Source organism: Manis pentadactyla, chromosome 4, assembly GCF_030020395.1.
Source record: "Manis pentadactyla isolate mManPen7 chromosome 4, mManPen7.hap1, whole genome shotgun sequence".
NCBI lineage: Eukaryota > Metazoa > Chordata > Mammalia > Pholidota > Manidae > Manis > Manis pentadactyla.
In genome coordinates, this window is record NC_080022.1 from 1,122,999 (window position 1) to 1,139,043 (window position 16,045).

At 64.4% G+C, this 16,045-nt stretch overlaps 2 protein-coding genes across 4 annotated transcripts in view; one reads left to right on the forward strand and one right to left on the reverse strand.

The window, feature by feature from the left end:
* Positions 1-418: 418 nt before the first annotated feature.
* LOC130683281 (collagen alpha-1(III) chain-like) lies at positions 419-4,097 on the forward strand. The gene is made up of 3 exons (XM_057499623.1): positions 419-1,768; positions 2,623-2,852; positions 3,075-4,097. Exons 1-3 carry the CDS (start codon positions 1,524-1,526, stop codon positions 3,110-3,112), a joined length of 513 nt encoding a protein of 170 aa, XP_057355606.1. The 5' UTR covers positions 419-1,523; the 3' UTR covers positions 3,113-4,097.
* Positions 4,098-5,901: 1,804 nt separating this feature from the next.
* MORN1 (MORN repeat containing 1) overlaps positions 5,902-16,045 on the reverse strand; it is a 48,351-nt gene continuing 38,207 nt past the window's right edge. For 2 of the 3 annotated variants that reach the window (XM_057499626.1, XM_057499625.1), the window contains exons 13-14: positions 8,162-8,205; positions 5,902-6,229 (exon numbers count right to left, since the gene is read on the reverse strand). In XM_057499626.1, coding sequence (XP_057355609.1) covers positions 6,081-6,229; positions 8,162-8,205 — 193 coding nt within the window. In that variant the 3' untranslated portion in view covers positions 5,902-6,080. Of the gene's footprint in view, positions 6,230-8,161; positions 8,206-8,837; positions 8,941-16,045 lie in introns of those variants that run through there. The other variant, XM_057499627.1, reaches the window with a different exon arrangement.

A 16,045-nucleotide genomic window follows, 5' to 3' on the forward strand; every position in this document is an offset into this window, starting at 1 on the left:
ACCCGAGTCCCAGCGCCGCGCGGCCGGGGTGGGAATCGGCGCGACCCCCGGCGGCGAAGGCGGGAACTGCGGCGCCGGGCCGAGCGCGGGGTGGGGCGCGGTGCCCGCGGGTCGGAGCCCGAGCGAGCCCGGCTTCCGCGCCAGCATCAGCCCCTCGTGGAGGCGCGCGCCCGGCCTGCGCGGAGGCCCTTTCCTCTGGGGCGGCGCCTCCCTTTTCTGCCGGATCCCAAGGAAAACCTGATCCTTTCAACCCCCCTTTCCCGCCTCCTGAGCCCGGGGAGGCCCTTCCGCCGGCGCGCCTAGGCCCCTGCCAGGGCGGCCCACCCGGGCCAGCAGGCCCACACCTGACTCGTCAGCACTTGGGGGTCTGCACCTCCGCCCGGGGGAAGCTGCACGCGCCCCGCCCACCCCCTGATCCGGGTGGCTTGTCCTGCCTCCTGGGGGCGCTCCCAGGGCCCCGGTTGGGAGGCGGGGTGGGGACCTGGAGGATGCGCCGCGGGAGACCGCCGCCCGCAGCTGGCGGCCCTCTCCTGCAGGCCTTACCTCCCTCCTCCTGCAGACACCCTCCTTACCCTGGGGCTGTTCACCACTTGGAACCCTGCCCCTCTCCAGTCCGTGTCCAGGCCCGGCCCAGTCTCTCCCTGGCCCCTCTTGCCCTCCGGGCTCCCCCGCTGCCCGCCCTCTGTGGCACACAGCAGGCTCAGCCTCCACTCCTCTACCTGAGTCCCTCGTTCTCCAGGGCACCTGCTGGCCAGCAGCCTCTTTCCCGACCGGGGCCCTTGTGGTGCCGCAGGGCATCCCAGCCACGCCCCTGGGCATCTACTAAGGCTGCCACCCCCTGCCTGCCCCGCCTTTGCCCTGTCTCCCGGCGGGGTCAGGACGGGGTTTGCTTAGGGTCTGCCGCAGGGTGCCGTCTCTCTGGAGGGCCAGAGGCTCCCGTGGCTGCCGTGGCCTGTGGCTGGCACCTGTGCAGCAGTTGGGGGGTGGGGTGAGGAGGCTGGGGGCGGAGCCGCACCCCTCGGGGGCCCTCCCCAGGGTGCCTCAGGAGGGAGGCCCCACAGAGTTGGGTCCACCCCAGTGGGCCCTGGGATAGCATGTGTGGGGGGCATCTGGTCCTGTCTCCTCCTGTGAGGTTGTCCAGAGGCCGGGGTAGGTGACAGTTCTCTGAATCCCCAGGCAGCTGGCTGGAGGGGAATTGGAGTTTCCGGGCGTGTTGCCTCCAGGGGCCATGTGTGGGGTAGGGAGGGCTGGTCTGGGGGCTGCGCCGGGCCCACCTGGCAAGGTCCCATCAGGCTGCCTGGCTGACCAATGGCAGCCCTATTTATAGTCTCCGTCAGAAAACACCCCTGGCCGTGACAGCAGGGTGGCCTGCTTGCTCCTTGAGACCTGATGCCTTGCCCAGGAGGGGCCCGGGTTGGGGCAGCCACGGCCAGGCCCAGTCAGTGCCTGCCTGCCAGGCCCAGACTTGCTGAGTTACGGCAGTCCTGGCCAAGGGCTGCAGCCTCAGGGGTTTCCCACAGCTGATGGGCAAGGGGCCCAAGGAAGCCCCTCACCACCGAGTGCAGCTCCCGCCTGGCTCCCGAGGCCCCCTGTGCTGTCTCTTCCATCAGAGGCCCTGGGCTGGCCCCCAGTGGCTGGCCCCTGCCCTGAGGGGACGGGGGCGGGAAGGAGGGGCCCAAGCATCCGTGTCTATCACCAGTGCCCAGAGGGTGTGCCCGAGAGGTCTCACTGCAACAGGCCCCGGGGCTCCTGCTCCTCTGCGTGGATGGTGAGGGCCACCTCGGGCAGGACGGCACAGGCAGGGCGGGCCGGGCCACGGGCAAACTGGTCTGATGGCTGGCACCCAGGCACCCTCCAGCGAGCCCTGCCTGGGACAGGGGCTCCGCCCAGCTGGCCTCGCTCCCTGCCTGGCTCCAAGACCAGGGCAGCCTGCCCGGGCTGTGAAGGGAGGCCTGCCCCTGGGAGCATCCTGGGAGACCCACGCCAGTGGGAGTGAGGCTGGGAGGGGCCCCCTGTGCCAGGCAGAGCTGGTGGGAGGGTGGGTACAGACAGGCTCTGTCCTGTGCTGGCTGCCGGGCCGGCCACTGGGTGGTCTGAGAGGTTGTGCTTGCCAAGGCCCTGCTGGGAGGTGGCTGGGCAGAGGGTGGGTGCCTCCACTCTGATCCTTCCGTCTGTCTTTGGTTGGTCTCTCTGTCTCTCTGCATCTCTGCCTGTCTGTCACACAGTTGAGAACTTGTGTGGTGCTCAGGAAGTGGACCTTCTGGGGCCAGTGTCCTCATTCAGAGGGCAGAGGGCAGAGCAGGCCCACAGGGGGAACTGGGACTCAGGGCAGAGGCCTTAGGTTGGAGCCCCACTCTGAGCTTCCTGGGAACCGTTTAGCTTTCTGGGCTGTAAGGCACAGGGGGGCAGCTTCCTGCCACCCCCTCTACCAGCCCCTTGCCCATATGTACCCCCACTAGAGAAGGGTGACTTTGGGACCCCAGGACATAGGCCTGTGTCCCCCGGCTGCTGGTTTCTGGCGAGACAGAAGGCTACAGTGTGGCCAGGCTGGGGCAGACAGAGCCCCCCAAGGCAGGCCTGCTGGAGCCCTGCCCAGGGAGGAGACGTGCTTTTCCCTCGCAGCTCTCAGGGACAGCCAGGCGCTGTACTCTTCCTGGGGAGCAGTGACCCCCCTGCACCAGTCCTGGAGGGCAGCCGTAGCAGGCCATCCCCGGCCTCCGCCCGCCCGGCCCACCCCGACAGTAGTGAGGGGCCCTCTGCGGGAGCTCGTGCCTCGCCATGCTGCCTGAGGTCGGTGGGACCGGAGCGCGGCCTGGGCGTCTGTGCCAGCTGGGGCCCCTCCGGAGTCAGAGGTGAGGGCTGCATGGCTGTGTGGACAGTCCCCGGCCTGCAGCCACCATGCTACCCGGCTCTGTGAGCTCCTGGCTTGACGCTGCCCCTCTGAGGACCCTCCCTCCCCCAGCCCAGCCCCCACCCTGCAGACTCTGCAGCCAGGCTGGCAACTGCGGCAGCCCACCTCTGCTGACCCCCCACCTCTGCTGACCCTCCCCCTCGAGAGTTTCCATCTTCTGCAGGTGCACCCGCAGGGCATGGCCTGAGGGCCGAGTGCTGAGGAGCAGGTGCCCCTGGCCGTGAGCCACCCGCGGCCACACCTTCAGCTGGGTCCAGGGAGTCCCTGTGGCCGCAGCCCCCACTGTCCACGCCCAGCGGCACCTCTGACTCGGGAGCAGGAGGTCGCATGGGCTGTTGTGTTTTCAGAGATGCTACTGGAACGCCAACTCCACTCCACGTCTACGAAGGATCCCACAGTGGGCCTTCTCTGCCCATCTGGGGAGCCACACGGTGTGAGCGGGTCGCTCAGGGCTTCCTGCCCTGGGGTTTGTGGCCCATTTGGAATTAAATTCCAGAAATGGGAAGGTGACGTACCTGCTCCTGCCTGTGCGCGGCACTTCCCACAGGGGAACATGGCTCCCTCCGTGTCTCTTTTGACGGAAACGTGCTTTCCTCCTCAGGAGCTGCGACACAGGTCCCCGGGTAGGGGCAGCTCGCTCAGAGAGGCTGTTTCAGGTGGTCCCGAAGAGGGCGTGGCCGCCCACCAGGCTCTGGCCCAGGTGCACCCTCGCTGCATGCAGTCGTGCGGAGCCAGCCTCTCCGCCAAGCCCTCGAGGGCTCTATCTGCCTCCTGCGCTGGGGTAGGATGGAGCCCCTGCCATCCTGGAGTCAGTGGGTGCCAAGAACCAGCCCCTCCTGGGGCACACTGCTGGGGTACCAGCAGCGCCTCCCCCCCAGATGGAGGCAGAGGCAGGTGGGCCAGGCTGGCAGTATCCATGGCTGTCCGAGCTTGTGCAGCCAGGAAGGCTGGCAGGTGCAGCTTCCTGTAAGACCTGGCTGCCACCACACACCCCGGGCTCAGAAGCATGTCACCTCTGCAGCCACGGAGGCTGTGGAGCCCTGTCTCTCCCCGCTCTGGTCTCCCTAAGCCCCGGTGGTAACCTGCCCCTGCTGTCAAGGCTGGTCCTCTGAGCAGCTCGCGAGCCCTGGCATCCAGGACTGAGCAGGGGACAAGGACTCAGCTCCTCGGGTCCCGCAGGAGACCAGCTCCATATGGGGTGCCCCGTCTGCCAGCCATCGATGGTCCAGTCCTATTGGGGAAAATCGGTGGGAAGCACAGAGAGAAAAGCAGGAAGAGCCCAGTGGGGGCCGGCAGCCGGGCGAGCCGGAGCCCAGGTTGGGCTGGTTTCCGTGAAGGGCTCCTTTCCTCCTGCCTCTCAGTTAAGGACACAATCGTTGCAGTGGACCCGCCTCCCAAAGACGAACGGACCTCCACCCACCCGCCGGCCTTCCCTCCCTGGGCACTCTCCCCTCCACGCGCCCACCTTGTGGCCTCCCAGCCGTCAGCATCCGTCCCGCTCACACGCCGGCTCTGCCTTGTTCTTTCTGGAGCCGCCAGAGCTGCCTGTGCACAGCAGGCAGGGGCGGCAGGGCCACCCATTCATGCAGCAGGCCCTTGACGGGGGCCTCCCATAGGTCCCACCCTGCGGCAGGGGCTGGGGCTGGACTAGTGGAGGGGGGACAGAGGGCCTGCCCTTTCAGAGACGTGCAAAGGAGGGGCTGGCACAGCAGGGGCCCTTCAAGGTGGGCGGTCATGGAGACTTCACGGTGGCGTCTGGGAGATGAGCTGCCTGGCTGAGCGCCGAGGCTGAGGCTGAGGCCTGCCCTCCTGGCATGACTGAGGGACGGCAGGGGCCAGTGCTGCTGACACGGCAAGGCGGCAAGTGGGGGTCCGGGGAGGAGGTTCCAGGGATGGCTTGGGGTGTAACTGGGCAACACCTGCCGTGTGGGGAGGAGCTGGTGGGGGCGGGGCAGAGCCAGGTGCGCGGTAAGGAGATGGGTCAGGAGGGCAGGACTGAGACCTGCCAGTGTGGGTCAGGGCGGGAGAGAGCCCAGGGCTGGTGCGTCGCCAGCTGAGCAGGAGGGACTGGTTTGGGGGACGAGCAGCAGCTCAGTTCGGGGTGCACTGGGGCTGAGCGTCCTCAGTGCCCCCGGGGACCATCCTGCCGTGGCTGTGCAGGTCTGGAGGTGGGGGGTTGGGGCTGGGTGCCCAGGACCAGGGGACCCATGAGCTCGCCAGGGAGGTGGGTGGCCAGGGAGATGTGGGCAGTAGGGGTGTGGGAGGGGAGCCACGTGGGGCAGCTTGGGGCCATGGGGGACAGGTGGCCCTGCTGCGGGCACCCACAGGGCATAGGAGGGGCCCACAGAAGGGAGACAGTGCTGGGCAGAGGGGCGTGGTGCCGGCAGGATTCCCCGATGGCAGAGGCAGGGGCTCCTTGTGGCTGGGGCTCTGGGGCTCCATCCCTGTTCCTCATTCTCTGCGAGGCCAAGGGCAGGAACAGCTGGCCCAGCAGGGGTTGGCACAGGCTGGGCCGGTAGGGCCCACAAGGCCAGAGGGCGGGATGGAGGTCTGGGGCCCTCTGAGTGCGGTGAGCCCGAGCCCGGGGAAGGGCAGGTGAAGGCCCCCCCCCGGCCCCTGGAGTGGACAGCCGCCCACAGGCCCTGGCTTCTCCCCCACGCACATCCCCTGCTGGCCACGCGTTTCAGAGGCAGCCATTAAATGCGAGCGGTGTCCTGGCAGACTCGCAGCCCATTTCCAGAAAACTGACCACCTGCTGACTGCCCCTTGGCTTCTGTCTCGGGGGCCCCGGCAACACCCTCGAAGGCGGGTCTCGGGGGAAGTAGGCTGGGGCTGCTGGGTGGGGGCCGAGGGCTTTGCTGTGGGTTTGTGGCAGAGGCCAGTCTCCCCTCTCCCCAGCTGGGCCCTGCCTCCCCTGGGGAGGGCGTGGGTAGTACATGCACGTCACCGAGAAGGGTGCCAGGCGACCACAGACACCCCGAAGCGTGACCTGGTAGGGGGCTGCCTCGTTGGGGTGAGACATCTCCAAAGCCAGTGATGAGAACATTATTGAAGCCAGGGCCGCAGGGCACATGGGGAAGTGGGGACGGCGTCCGGGAGCCAGGCAGCACTTCCCTTCAGAAGAGCGCAGCTGTCCAGAGGCCGCGGTCCAGGTCTTCAGGGCGGCCCCCTAGCCCAGGGCTTCACGGCCTTCTCCAGGGGCCTGGGGCTGCTGGCCTGCCCCCTTCCCCGTGACCCGAAGGTGTTTGAAGGCGGTGGGCAGCGTCCGGCCCAGGAATGGAGGGCTGGTCACGTCGTGGATCATGATGACATACTCGCCTGCAGAAGATGGGCCCTTGGCCTCGGCCCCCGTGGCCACTACGGCCCCTCCCCTCTGCCCGCTGCCCGCCTTCCTGGGTTGGGAGTGTGCAGATTCAGGATCCCACGGGAGATGTCAGCACCCCTGCCCTGCCCTGGACCCCAGGACCAGCCGCCATCTTCCCTGGCATGCCAGGCACACAGTCACTGTAGGTGAGTAAGTGAAACTGGGTGAATGAAACCACCCCCAACCTCTGGACAGAGGCCCAGCTCCAGCACCTTGGGCATCCTGGGGACGGAGTCGGGGCAGACATGTACCGCTCTGCACGGTGGGCTGGGCTGGCCCGGTAGGCAGGGAGCCCCTCCCTGCCATGGAGCCTGCAGGCCCAGTGCAGGGGTTCTGTGAAAAAACTTTGCTATCTTTCTAGGAGAAAAGTAATTCGCTTCCTCTAAAATGTCTCCTGAAATGATTAAGCCTCTGAAGTCTCAGTGGTGGCTTGTTGCACGCCCCCGCCCCACAGACCCTCGGGGGAGGAGGGCCGCCCTGCTCGGGCCTCTGCACAGGAGGGCACGTGCCCTGTGCTGTCTGCAAACTGTATGGGAGCATCAAAGTTGGAGAAGCCTTAAGAAAGAAAATAAAAAATAACAGAAAGGTTGCCGTGGAGACCGCCCTCCCCCTGGCCGACCCACCGGGCTGGCACTGGGGTGTGGAAAAGCTCGCGCCCTGGCCTGGGCTCAAGGCAGGAATGTGGCTCCCACCGCCAGCCACAGGCCCCGTCCGTGCACTCACCCAGGGGCCGCAGGCGCCCTGCCTTCCTGGGCAGGATAGGGGGCCTCGGGGGTGGGGAGCTGCTCAACCTTGAGTCAGTTCCTTCAGAGTTCTGGGGGCCAGGGCCCTGGGAGGGGGCCCACGGTCCACCGCAGGGGCACCAGGCCTCCCTGGCCAGCCTGCAGGGGAGCCGCACATGGTAACGCTGCGGTGTTTCCAAGCAGCTCTGGTTTCTAGGTGTTCCCAGAGCACAGCCGCCTCGGCCAAGGGAGCCAGCTGCCCCGAGAGCTCTGCGGGCAGAGTCGCAGTGCTGAGCCCCACCCTCATCTGACCTCACCCTGGGGCTCTTCTTCTGGCACATGGGCAGGCAGGGGTCAGCAAGGCCGGGCCCCAACTGCCACGTGGTCCCGTCACAGGCCCTGTGCCTGGCGTCCCTCAGAGCCCGCCCAGCCCGCTTGGCCATCCAGTGGCTTTGCCCCTTACAGCCTGGACATCCTGTGGCTCCTCCCAGCAGTGCAGGGGGCTGCCCCCTCCCCCTGCCCTCAGCCCCTGCCCCTTGGGCGCACACGAGGTCCCAGTCCTGAAAGGGGGACCCTGTCATGTCACCAGCGCTGTAGGCTGGTCAGCACACCCATGTGGCTGCTCTTGGGACAGCTGGCGGCAGCCCGAAGAGGGAGGAGGGGACGCTGTCCTGACCCCAGCCCTCCCAGCAGGGGCTTGCCGGCCACAGGCTCTGCCGTCACTCCCAGAGGCACAAGGGGCACCAGGCGGGTCCGACCTGGAAGCCTGCTGGCCTTCTAATCGGGGCCTGGAGCCCTGGAAGGAGGGGGTTTGCCTTGGCTGGGGGGCAGAGAGGCACCCAGCACAGGTGAGGCCCCTCCACCAGATACCTGCCCAGCGCCCGCACCCATTCTAAGGGACAGAGCCTGGGTGAAGAGCGACGTCCGCCTCCACTGCCCAGGGCCTCACGGTCCCGCCTCTGGGGGCGCCCGTGGTGGTGTGAGTGGCGGGCGGTGGCCAGGCTGGGAGCCGCCTTCCCGACACCCTGGCTGCTCCAGCCCAGATGACAGTCCAAGTTAGGGAGGAAGGAAGCCGCCTGTCTTTCCAGAGGTCAGCGGAGGATCCATTCGGATCTCAGAGCGACGGCCAGAGGGCCCCCTGGGACACCCCTGCCGCCCACATACCTGGGAACGCTGCTGCTTGCGGAGCCGCGGCGGCACCGGTGGGCCTGCGGGAAGAGAGGAGGGAGGCCTGACTGGTGCGTGGTCCCCGCCTGCTGCCCCGGAGGACACGGGTGTGCCCGCTCCCAGGCCCCACGTCTGGGGGACCGAGGCCCTGACTTCTGCCTGCAGCTGCCTGTGGTGGGCTTCAGACCGAGCCCCGGCGTTCCTGTGCCTGCCAGAGGGTTTCAGGGGGCCAACCACCCATGAAGTTTCTGCTCTGGCCACAGGGCCACCTGCCCACAGGGATGAGCTGCTTGCCCAGAAGGGCAGGCTGCTGTGGCTCCAGGAAGGACAACTGTTTTTGCCTGCGGAGGGTTGGGTCAGGCCCTCACCTCCTCCACACCGCCTTGGAGGGATGAGGGGGCTGGCACAGTGTGGATGCCCACCCCGTGTGCCCTGGCCAGCACAGAGGTCCTGAGTGGGATGGCTGGAACTTACCCAGATCAGGAGAGGCCCTCGTACCCCCTCCTTCTGTGGCCAGGGCGGAGCACTGGCACCTTCGTGGCATGTGCTCGGAGACTCACCAGGTTCCGACCCCTTGCCAAGCTTAAATACCACTTGCATAGTTTGGGTGACAAAAAATTAAAGACAAAAGATTTTTAAATTACTTCATTTTGAGTGGGGGAAAGGGAACTTTGGCTTGGACCCGAGAGCCGTGTTAAAGATTCTGAAGTGCAGGTGAGGAGGAGAAGCAGATAAATGATTTAGTGCTAAGAATAACCAGTCTGTCAGGCCGCCAGCTTTAAGAGAAATAGATGGGGTCACAAGAATCCTGAGAGTTTCACAGAACCCCCAGGGGCCTGAGAGAACAGAGGCCGAGCCAGGGCGGTGGGCGGTGGTGACGGCGACAGAGGGTTGCCCTGTGTGGGGGCACCGGGGCGCCGGGTGGCCTACGAGGGCTTCGGTTTGCCCCCAGAAGTGCTGCCTGGGGACTGGCTGGGGACGAGCCGCGCGCCGGCCTCCAGAGGTGGCTCGTGGGCTTCCTCTCGGTGGGTCCGCGTGGACACCTCGGCCACGGGAAGGGGCGCCCGAAGCTGGGGCTGGAGCGGGAGGGGACCCGGCTGCCCTCTGTCCTGTGCTTCCACCCAGGCTCGGTCCCTTCTCCTGCGGCTGGTGTCCTCGGCTGCGTGCTTCTTGTGCTTGGGCTTGTTGAATGTCTTGGGTCTGTAGGTTTATAGTTTCCATCAAAGTTGAAATTTTGCCTGTTTACGTCTTCGAACGTGTGGCCGCCTCCTCCTGCCCTCCGCACTCTGGAACCTCGGGCCCTGGGGGTGTCTGCGCCCGGAGGTGCCTTACGGCGAGCATGCTCGGTCCTCGGCGGGCCTGTCCCCTCCGGGCCTCTCTTTGGGTGGCCCCTCATCTCATGGCCTTTGATCCCAAGTCACGTTTCCACCTCGAGCACAGTTTTCATCTCCATTGAGCACATTTCTTTCTGCTCCTTTTACATCTTGCGTGTCTCTATTTCACTGTATTTCCATCTTTCCTCTGGAATGCACGGAATCCAGTCATAACTGGTTTGATATCCTTGTCCACTAATTCTCCCATTTGTGTTGTTTCTGGGTCGGTTTTGGCAGGCCTTCCTCCTTATTAAGGGGTGTGCACTCCTGCATTCTCTGCGTGCCTGGTGATCTTTGATTGGATGCCAGACATTGTGAATTTTACCTTCTTGGATGTCGGATATTTTTGTACTCTTATAAATATTCTTGACGCCGCTAAGTTACTTGGGAACAGTTTGATCTTTTGGGGTTTTGCTTCTAAGGTTTGTTAGGTGGGGTTTAAGATAGGGTTAAGTACCACCCACTACCAAGGCGAGACCCTGTGAGAACTCTACCCCCAGCCCAGGTTGGGAGGCCCTCCCGCCAGGCTGCCAGGGCAGCACCTTTCCCAGCCCTGCGGGCCTCTCCTCGGCCTCGAGCGTGTTCCCGCGGCACGTGTGCCGACTGCCGCCCTCAGCCTCGGGCTCCCTCCTCTCCGGCGCTGCCTCCTGCGGACTCCAGCCGCCCTGGCTTCCCGGGACTCCCAGCCCTAGCCCTCCACTCGAGCCCGCTGGGAGCCCTCCCTGCACCGCAGCCAGAAACTGTCCATGAAGGTTTTCTGGGTCTGGCCCACTTTTTTTATTAAGGTATCGATATACACGCTTATGAAAGTTTCACAAGAAAAACAATATGCTTATTACATTCACCCTTATTATCGAGTCCCCCCCACACCCCATTGCAGTCACTGTCCATTAGTGTAGTAAGATGCCACAGAGTCCCCATTTGTCTTCTCTGAGCTACACTGTCTTCCCCATGACACCCCCACACCATGTGCACCAATCATGATACCCCTCGGTCCCCTTCTCCCTCCCTCCCCACCTGCCCTCCCCCACCCTCCCCTTTGGTAACCACTAGTCCCTGCTTGGGTTCTGTGAGTCTGCTGCTGTTTTTCTCCTTCAGTTTTTCTTTGTTCTTATACTCCACAAATGAGGGAAATCATTTGGTACTTGTCTTTCTCCGCCTGGCTTATTTCACTGAGCATAATACCCTCTAGCTCCATCCATGTTGTTGCAAATGGTAGGATTTGTTTCTTTCTTAAGGCTGAATAGTATTCCATTGTGTATATGTATCACATCTTCTTTATCCATTCATCTAATGATGGACACTTAGGTTGCTTCCATATCTTGGCTATTGTAAATAGTGCTGCGATCAACATAGGGGTGCATATGTCTTTTTGAATCTGAGAAGTTGTTTTCTTTGGGTAAATTCTTAGGAGTGGGATTCCTGGGTCAAATGGTATTTCTAAGTTTTTTGAGGAACCTCCATACTGCTTTCCACAATGGTTGAACTGATTGGCATTCCCACCAGCAGTGTGGGAGGGTTCCCCTTTCTCCACATCCTCACCAGCATTTGTTGTTCTTAGTCTTTTTGATGCTGGCCATCCTTACTGGTGTGAGGTGGTATCTCATTGTGGTTTTTGCATTTTCCTGATAATTACCGATGTGGAACATCATGTGCTGGGTCTTGTCCGCTTTTAACTTGTTTACTTGTGGGAGGGAAAATCCCGCCCCTTGCCCCCCATCTTTGCCAGAGCAGAGGTCCGTTCCCGCACTGATGGGCCAAATGAGAGATGGTGTCCTGGCTGCACCGGTTCATCGTTTGACGCCCGGTTGGAAGGGGCGGGCTCCTCGGTGGGGGACACACTCAGGCTCCCACCCCCTCACCTCTGCTGCCCAGGGGTTGCCCCCCAGGGCCCCCAGACGGCTGCATGTGTCCCTGTTGTGGAGAGGAGACAGGACCTCCACTAGCACGAGTCGCACTCGGTAGTGGGGCTCCAATGCTGGGACCCCCAACCCCCACAAGGCCCAGTGGGACCCTTTCAAGGCCTCCTTCCAGGGCCAGCAAGGTGACCCCGCTGGTTCCTCCTAGGCACCCTAGTGACCCACCAGCCCAGTCTGCTGGCTCCTCACATGGTGGCCCTGATGCACGCGTGGCCCTGAGGCTGGGCCTCGCTCTTTCCTCAGAGCCTCCGTCGGGCCGTCATGACTCCACCTTTTCTGGGAGGCTTGCTGCACTGAAAGTCTCGACCCCCCAGAATGTGCCCTGGGGGTCCTGCCCTGCTGAAATCATCACGAGTACATGCCCCTAAGTGGGTCCATCGCTAAGGCAGTGCCCGCCGCAGCCTGGTGGGGACAGGAAGCCGCAGCCGAGCTCTGAGAGGTGCGTGGCTCTTCGCATGGCCTGGGTCAGAGACCAAATGGGCTGAGCTGAAAAGTGGCCACAACTGAAGAGGAAGCCTGAGACCCATCACTGGAACCCAGTGGCCAGCACACACCCGTTCTTTCGCTGGGGCAGCTGAGCAGATTGGGGCACTTGGGGGGCAGGCATTGGGACCCCTTGGCCAGGCACACAGCAGGTAGAATGGAGATGTGTTCACCTGGGGTGACCGCTCCTGTCTCTAGTGGCCCTGGGCCCATCCCCTGCAGCCCATGGAGGTGTGGGCTTGGCGGGGCCTGGCCCCGAACCCGGTCCTCACTGTTTTCCGGTCTGTGAGTGGGCGTGCGGGCACAGGAGGGCAAGGGAGCATGGGACCCCTCCTGTGGCCTGGGTCGGGGAGATTGCCCTGGGACAGGCTGGGTCAAGGCAGGACTGTGGGGGGCAGGAGCATCTGCCTCCCACCATCTGGGCTATAAGCAGCCTCCAGTACGAGGGGGACCTGCAGCTCAGGGACCCCAGAGCCCTTGGCCAAGTGCTAATCAGGACAGAAGTCAGGGGACACTCACCCCCAGGGTGTGTGGCCCCCACAGAAAGCCCAGGAGTCAGCTCATTGCCAGGGCACAGCTGGGCCTAGTCTGGGGCCAAGCTGGAGACCACCGTTGCCTCCCAGGGCCCCCCGAGAGACGGGAGCCCTGGCGCACGGCGGCCACAGGCTCGCAGACTGGAGAGGGTGTCGACCGGCTGCTCTCCCTGTAGCTCAGCCCCTGGAGAGGGTCCTCTTCCCCCTGGGGCCCCTGGGAGGCCTGTCCTCGCCCAGGGTGCAGTCCACAGCACCCCCATCTCCTGGCACCCCTCCAGCTCACCTGCACCCCACCCAGTTCTACACACACTGCCCTCCAGCCTTTGGCATGTGCCAGCCCCTCGGCACGGCCTGCCACCTGTATCGCCAGGGAGAAGCTCGCGACTTTTCCCGGCGGAGGGCCTGCTGTGGGACAGCCCAGTGTGGGCCACGGGGGGTTCTCCCCGGTGGGCCTGGAGCAGTGCCCCGGGCGCTGAGAGCTCCCTGGACAGCAGGTCCCCGCAGGGAGAGGCGCCGGGCCCTCACGCGGCCGCCCAAGGGGCATGACCAGGGGAAGCCCATGGCCGTGGGGTCTCTGCTGCCTGGGCCTTCTGGCCACCCGCCCCCTGGCCGGGCCCCGTGCACGTGGGCTCAGCTTCTGCTCCCCACCCTTGGTGAGAGAAGACAAAGGGATCGATGGGGCTCCTGACGTCTCAGAGACTTGAAGACTGAGGGCTGAGCCCCGCCTTGTCGGCAGGAGAAGTAAACCAAGGCAGCTGTGAGGCTGCGGCGGGAGCAGCCAGGCCGCCTGAGCCCCCACACAGCATGGTTCCCGCCTGACGCAGGACTGGGATGATGACCCAGCAGCAGATGGAGGCTGGTGGGCAGGCAGGGCCTGGACCCTTTACCGCCCACGGCCGGCCACAGGGCAGGCAGGCAACTACCCCCCCACAGAAACAGCCTGCAGGCCCCCCAGGGCCTGGGGCCCTACATGGTCTCGGGCAAGCCCCTACCCGGGCCCCTCTGCTCACCTGCCCCCTGCTTGCTTGGCCGTCAGCTGCCCTGCCAGCCCTGTGTAAGGGAATCTTACTCTGGCAATAGGGCCCCAGCCCCTGTAAGATGGGCCATCTGACACTCAGGTCAGAAGCATTTGCCCTCCACCCAGAGGCTGAGCCCTGTGTGGGGCACAGAGGGGGTGGAGAGGGCAAGAGAGCATCCAGAATTGGGGCTGGGGTGGCTGGCACGATGGAAGGCCAGCCGCGGTGGGCTGCAGGGGGCCTGGGCCAGAGGGGGCAGGCGCTGGGCAGGCCGGAGGGGAGCTGGAGGCTGTGTCCCCATGTCCACAGTGCGGGTGAGCCTCCATCAGGGCCTCTGTTCTGCAGGCCCGGGTCTGGCCTCGCTACACAAACTGGGCTTCCGGGCGCATCCCCAGCCCCGGCCCCTCCCGGGCTGGCCTGCCCCACTGGGCCCAGCACTCCTGCAGGGCTGGTGCTCAGAGGAAGGTCAGGTCACCACCCCCAGCCTGTTCTCACTGGGACCCACTGACCCTGGCGCTTCCTGGGTGAGGCGCCTCCAGGTCCCAGTGGGGCTGACAGAGGTGGGACCACAGGGCAGTGCCCCCCCCAGTTCTGAGCATGGCAGACGAGCTACCCTGCCACCCCAGGTTGGGGTAGGTGAGGAGCCTTGGCTGCAGGCTTAGGGGACAAAGGCGTGTGTAAGGTGCTCGGCTACAACTGGTGGCCCCGTGTGGGGGCGGGGGTGCTGTGAGCATCAACTACCCATTCATGTAAAAAAAATTAATTGGCTCCATCTGTGTTGGCCTAATGACTGATTAAATGGCCGATCACGAAGTCTTAATTAAACCCATTTTTCTCCGCGTGATCCGGGGGGAGGGGTGTGGACGGCGTGCGGCAGGCTTCAGGCCGGGCCCCCGCCGAGCTGTCGGTGAGCGCTCATGGGCAAGGTCAGGATGCCATCTTCCCTCACTCATCACCAGGCTGAGGGTCTCTGCCAGGGTGGCTGGTCTGCAGGCTGTGGCGTCTTCCTATCACGAAGCAGGCATTTGGGAGTTCTGGAGAAAATGCAGCCAGACCCACGTGCTGCCCCAAAGGCATCCTCACGTGTGGTCAGCAAGCTCACAGACGCATTTACGGAATCGAGTCCATTTTTTGCAGCTGACACAATTTCACATCATTCAGGAACTGACAGGGCTCTGTGTCACGTTGTGAGATTCTGTAACATGCCAGGAATGTCCCCACAGGAAGGCGGCAAGAGGCCCGAGGTGGGAGCTGTGCTCTCCCAGGAAAACCAGCGCCACATGCATGCCCGCCACTGACCTCCAGGTCCCAAGTCTGCAGAGAGGGGCCTCCCTGTCCACAGGGTCTCCCCTGGCACTGGCTGGTCTGGCTCCAGGGGTCGTCTGGAGATTCAAGCAGGCCCACCTGCCTGTGGGGAGGCGGCGACTCAGGGACCAGACTTTGAGACTCAGAGGAGACACTTATGTACCAAGAGGGAAGAGCCAGGTCTCCCGCACGCTGTTCCCAAGGAGGAGACGGAGCCCAGTGGGGCCACACCCCTTCTGTGTCACCAGGACTGGCCCCAGACCCTGAACGGCCCCTCCCTCGTCATCCACGCACAGGGTCCTCCCTAGCTGGCTCTCTGCCGGCCTCGCCCCCTCCACGTGGTGGGGTCTGTGTAGTGAGGGGCCCCGTGCGGGATGGAGGTGGCCCCTCTGCCCTTGTCTGTACCTGGGTGTCCCCTTCCCGGGGTGGGCATGTACCCCCGAGGCAAACGGTCAGAGTGTGTCTGCAGGGTGTCAGCACAGGCCTGGCAGGCCGCTGGCTGGGCTCTGGGAAGGCTGAGGCCAGCCCCTGTGCCCATAGGCCCACCCCATGCTGAGGGACACCTTGACCCAAATGCACAAAAGTGATTTTTCTGAGTAAAAGAAGATATTGCAGAATTATGCTTGAAAGTTGGAACAGAAGGCAACGGTTTCTGCAGAACCCCTACCTGCCCACGTGACTGAGCCTGCGCTGGGCTCTGGGCCACAAGGTGGGGCAGGAGGCTCGGTCACTTCTGCTGTGTGTGCCTCCTGGGTGGTGACTGGGAAGGCTGGTGCGACCAGGTGAGCAAATGAGCAGACGAGAGATTTCCTGTGGCTTTGAGGGGTCACCAGGCAGAGGGGACAGTGAGGGCACACAGGTGACCTGGGGGCAGGAGCATCGGTGAGGCCGTGTCTCTCCAGGGGCCCCTGGCTGACCCCAAAGGTGGGTCCTGTCTGTGGGGCCACTCGGGATTGCAGCAAGAGGAGGTGGAGGGGCGACAGGCCCGAGGCCTCGGTGTCAGCAGCCCCAGCCCCCGCCCGGCCACCTGGCTACTCCTGCAGCCACCAGAAGCTGCAGAGCGGCTGCCTGCCCTCGGTCCCCACCCTGGTCACCCAGGGGATGGCGGGCCACCTGAACCCGATCGCCTCTCCTGCCTGCCCTCCCTGGGCCTGGAAGCCCATGGCTGGGGCCAGCGCTGTGGCTCCCTGCTGGCAGGAGCTCTGCATCCTGGTGTTGGATGCCACACAGACCACTTGGCCGCCCGTGTGCA